This window comes from Oncorhynchus gorbuscha, unplaced genomic scaffold (assembly GCF_021184085.1).
Source record: "Oncorhynchus gorbuscha isolate QuinsamMale2020 ecotype Even-year unplaced genomic scaffold, OgorEven_v1.0 Un_scaffold_17442, whole genome shotgun sequence".
In the NCBI taxonomy this organism is placed as follows: Eukaryota; Metazoa; Chordata; class Actinopteri; order Salmoniformes; family Salmonidae; genus Oncorhynchus; species Oncorhynchus gorbuscha.
Genome location: NW_025759042.1, coordinates 1 through 4,781, shown reverse-complemented (window position 1 = coordinate 4,781; position 4,781 = coordinate 1). Strand labels below are relative to the sequence as shown.

The following is a 4,781-nucleotide window of genomic DNA, read 5'->3' as shown; positions in this document are numbered from 1 at the left end:
CTAACCACTAGGCCACCCCTGCCTCTAGCAACCCCTCGCCCTAACCACTAGGCCGCCCTAGCCCCTAACCACTCAGGCCACCCCTAACCACTAGGCCACCAACCCTCCGCCCCTAACCACTAGGCCGCCCCTAACCACTAGGCCAGCCCTAACCACTAGGCCACCCTAACCACTAGGCCACCCCTAACCACTAGGCCACCCCTAACCACTAGGCCACCCCTAACCACTAGGCCACCCCTAACCACTAGGCCACCCCTAACCACTAGGCCACCCCTAGCCACTAGGCCACCCCTCGCCCCTAGGCCACCCTCGCCCCTAGGCCACCCTCGCCCCTAGGCCACCCTCGCCCCTAGGCCACCCTCGCCCCTAGGCCACCCCTCGCCCCTAGGCCACCCCTCGCCCCTAGGCCACCCCTCGCCCCTAGGCCACCCCTCGCCCCTAGGCCACCCCTAACGCCACTAGGCCACCCCCTCACCACTAGGCCACCCCTCAGCCACTAGGCCACCCCTGACCACTAGGCCACCCCTAACCACTCAGGCCACCCCTAACCACTAGGCCACCCCTAACCACTAGGCCACCCCTAACCACTAGGCCACCCCCCGCCCCCTAACCACTAGGCCACCCCTAACCACTAGGCCACCCCTAACCACTAGGCCACCCCTAACCACTAGGCCACCCCTAACCACTAGGCCACCCCTAACCACTAGGCCACCCCTAACCACTCAGGCCACCCCTAACCACTAGGCCACCTCGCCCTAACCACTAGGCCACCCCTCGCCCTAACCACTAGGCCACCCCTCGCCCCTAACCACTAGGCCACCCCTCGCCCCTAACCACTAGGCCACCCTCGCCCTAACCACTAGAGCCACCCCCTCGCCCCTAACCACTAGGGCCACCCTCCCCCCTCCCTCGCCCCCTAACCACTAGGCCACCCTCGCCCTAACCACTAGGGCCACCCGCCCCTAACCACTCAGGCCACCCTCGCCCCTAACCACTAGGCCACCCTCGCCCCTAACCACTAGGCCACCCCTCGCCCCTAACCACTAGGCCACCCCTCGCCCCTAACCACTAGGCCACCCTCGCCCCTAACCACTAGGCCACCCCTCGCCCCTAACCACTAGGCCACCCCTCGCCCCTAACCACTAGGCCACCCCTCGCCCCTAACCACTAGGCCACCCTCGCCCTAACCACTAGGCCACCCTCGCCCTAACCACTAGGCCACCCCTCGCCCCTAACCACTAGGCTACCCTACCCAAGATTGATCCATTTACAGGGTGAAATGTGATAAACTATAAAAGAAGTGTTGAAAAGTGAAAAGTTTGCTATGGTCTGCAATAACTTACCTACTATACATAAACAAATCTCATTCCCCAACATTTTCCTCAATTCTTTGACCCAGTTTTTCACCTACAAAGCAAAGACATTACATTTCAGATCGATTTACAGTTCAAGAAAAGAACATTTCAACATTAGAACACAGAGACACCGATGCAAATTAAATATGAATATCAAAAGAAACCATTTTCCATAATCATACATCTTGACATTTCTATGTAACTCATTTTTGAAATGATGTTCTTCTCTCCAGAGGCTGTGTTCCTAATAGCACCCCGTTTCCCTATGGGCCCTGGTCAAATGTAGTGCACTGTATAGGGAATTAGGGTGCTCTTTGGGACACGGCTCTCCGCTGTTCTCCCCGAGGAGATCATAGCCACCTTCTGGAAAGAGTCCTCATCTGTGATGTCATAGACCAATATGGCTCCGTTGGAGTCTCTGTAGTAGATGGGACCTAAGGCGTGGAAGCGCTCCTGACCTGCTGTATCCTGGGGTAGAGCGAGAGAGCGCAGAGAGCAGAGCGACAGAGAGAGACAGAGAGAGACAGAGAGAGACAGAGAGAGACAGAGACAGAGAGACAGAGAGAGACAGAGAAGACAGAGACGACAGAGAGAGACAGAGAGAGAGAGAGACAGAGAGAGAGACAGAGAGAGAGAGAGACAGAGAGAGAGAGAGAGACAGAGACGAGAGAGACAGAGAGAGACAGAGAGAGAGAGAGAGAGAGACGAGAGAGAGAGAGAGAGAGAGAGAGAGAGAGAGAGTCCACTGTTCAAGCCTCTGGAAAAAGACTGTTTGACATGGACAGTGACTCTGGCTACAGTTTGGTGGCGAGAACAACATTACACACCAGGAAGAAACACCTGCAAGCCAGACTGATTCAGACAAATAATGTCAACGATGCATCTCTCCCTGCCTGCAACAGACTGACTCAAATCAGAATGGATGCCGGATTCCTGTTCCTATTGCATCAAATGAGGCAGGACCATATGTTATAGGACAGAGAGATCACTGCAGGACCATATGTTATAGGACAGGGGGAGATCACTGCAGGACCATATGTTATAGGACAGAGAGATCACTGCAGGACCATATGTTACAGGACAGGAGGGAGATCACTGCAGGACCATATGTTATTGGACAGAGAGATCACTGCAGGACCATATGTTATAGGACAGAGAGATCACTGCAGGACCATATGTTATAGGACAGAGAGAGATCACTGCAGGACTATATGTTATAGGACAGAGAGAGATCACTGCAGGACCATATGTTATAGGACAGGGGGAGATCACTGCAGGACCATATGTTACAGGACAGAGAGATCACTGCAGGACCATATGTTACAGGACAGAGAGAGAGAGAGATCACTGCAGGACCATATGTTACAGGACAGAGAGAGAGATCACTGCAGGACCATATGTTACAGGACAGAGAGAGAGATCACTGCAGGACCATATGTTACAGGACAGAGAGAGAGAGATCACTGCAGGACCATATGTTACAGGACAGAGAGATCACTGCAGGACCATATGTTACAGGACAGAGAGAGAGAGATCACTGCAGGACCATATGTTACAGGACAGAGAGAGAGAGATCACTGCAGGACCATATGTTACAGGACAGAGAGAGAGATCACTGCAGGACCATATGTTACAGGACAGAGAGAGGAGATCACTGCAGGACCATATGTTACAGGACAGAGAGAGAGATCACTGCAGGACCATATGTTACAGGACAGAGAGAGAGAGATCACTGCAGGACCATATGTTACAGGACAGAGAGAGATCACTGCAGGACCATATGTTATAGGACAGAGAGAGAGAGATCACTGCAGGACCATATGTTACAGGACAGAGAGATCACTGCAGGACCATATGTTACAGGACAGAGAGAGAGAGATCACTGCAGGACCATATGTTACAGGACAGAGAGAGAGAGATCACTGCAGGACCATATGTTACAGGACAGAGAGAGAGAGAGATCACTGCAGGACCATATGTTACAGGACAGAGAGAGAGAGATCACTGCAGGACCATATGTTACAGGACAGAGAGAGAGAGATCACTGCAGGACCATATGTTACAGGACAGAGAGAGATCACTGCAGGACCATATGTTACAGGACAGAGAGAGAGATCACTGCAGGACCATATGTTACAGGACAGAGAGAATCACTGCAGGACCATATGTTATAGGACAGAGAGAGATCACTGCAGGACCATATGTTACAGGACAGAGAGAGAGAGGATCACTGCAGGACCATATGTTACAGGACAGAGAGAGAGAGATCACTGCAGGACCATATGTTACAGGACAGAGAGAGAGAGATCACTGCAGGACCAGTATATGTTACAGGACAGAGAGAGAGAGAGATCACTGCAGGACCATATGTTACAGGACAGAGAGAGAGAGATCACTGCAGGACCATATGTTACAGGACAGAGAGAGAGAGAGATCACTGCAGGACCATATCATTTCTTCGAGGATTAACAGGAAGTCAAAGCAGATTAAGGGATCTACATCCTGTTCCCCATATGAGCTCTGGTCAAAAGCAGTGCACCATGTAGGGAACAGGATGCCATTTGGGACCCAGAGGAGTGTCCGACACGCAGAGAGAGAGAGCGAGAGAGCGAGAGAAAGAGAGAGAGAGAGAGAAGGCCTTACCCAGATGGCCAGGTTCACCCTCTTCCCTGTGATGTTGAGCTTCTTGGTGAGGAAGGAGCGCCTGGAAGAGACAAAACACATTAGTCTTGTGTCTGGAGAAACACACACACAGTAACAGGCCCTGACACAGTATAACTAGATTCAGCTCCTAGCAACAAGGTGAGGAAGAAACCGCGTCACGACTCAGGGAGGAACAGGGCCCAGCCGTCATCAGCTGAGACACGGGCCCTGGTGAACAGGGAGCCAGGCATCAGCTGAACAGGGACAGGCATCAGCGAGACCGCTCGGGTGAACAGGGACAGGCATCAGCTGAGACACGGACCCTGGTGAACAGGGACAGGCATCAGCTGAGACACGGGCCCTGGTGAACAGGGACAGGCATCAGCTCGAGGATCAGCGGAATCACCGGTGAACAGGGACAGGCATCAGCTGAGACACGGGCCCTGGTGAACAGGGACAGGCATCAGCTGAGAACACGGGCCCTGGTGAACAGGGACAGGCATCAGCTGAGACACGGGCCCTGGTGAACAGGGACAGGCATCAGCTGAGACACGGGCCCTGGTGAACAGGGACAGGCATCAGCTGAGACACGGGCCCTGGTGAACAGGGACAGGCATCAGCTGAGACACGGGCCCTGGTGAACAGGGGCAGGCATCAGCTGAGACAGGCCTGGTGAACAGGACAGCCATCAGCTGACCACGAGGCCCTGGTGAACAGGGACAGGCATCAGCTGAGACACGAAGCCCTGGTGAACAGGACAGTCATCAGCTGAGACACGGGCCC

At 53.8% G+C, this 4,781-nt stretch overlaps 1 protein-coding gene across 1 annotated transcript; it reads right to left on the bottom strand.

Moving 5' to 3' along the window:
- Positions 1-1,231: 1,231 nt before the first annotated feature.
- On the bottom strand, positions 1,232-4,123 carry LOC124030881 (ras-related protein Rab-21-like). Its single transcript, XM_046342024.1, has 3 exons — positions 3,999-4,123; positions 1,716-1,823; positions 1,232-1,407 (listed from the first exon to the last, which is right to left on the bottom strand). The coding sequence occupies exons 1-3, from the start codon at positions 4,077-4,079 to the stop codon at positions 1,249-1,251; spliced, it is 348 nt and encodes a 115-aa protein (XP_046197980.1). The 5' UTR covers positions 4,080-4,123; the 3' UTR covers positions 1,232-1,248.
- Between the last annotated feature and the right edge of the window lie 658 nt (positions 4,124-4,781).

What these genes read in the sequence shown, in the direction of transcription:
- LOC124030881 (XM_046342024.1), bottom strand. Translation starts at nt 4,079, where the DNA reads ATGTGTTTTGTCTCTTCCAGGCGCTCCTTCCTCACCAAGAAGCTCAAC. An exon ending in GGGTGAACCTGGCCATCTGG is followed by an intron (nt 1,824 to 3,998) that starts GTAAGGCCTTCT and finishes GCTCTACCCCAG; the next exon opens with GATACAGCAGGTCAGGAGCG. An exon ending in ATGAGGACTCTTTCCAGAAG is followed by an intron (nt 1,408 to 1,715) that starts GTGGCTATGATC and finishes TTTGCTTTGTAG; the next exon opens with GTGAAAAACTGGGTCAAAGA.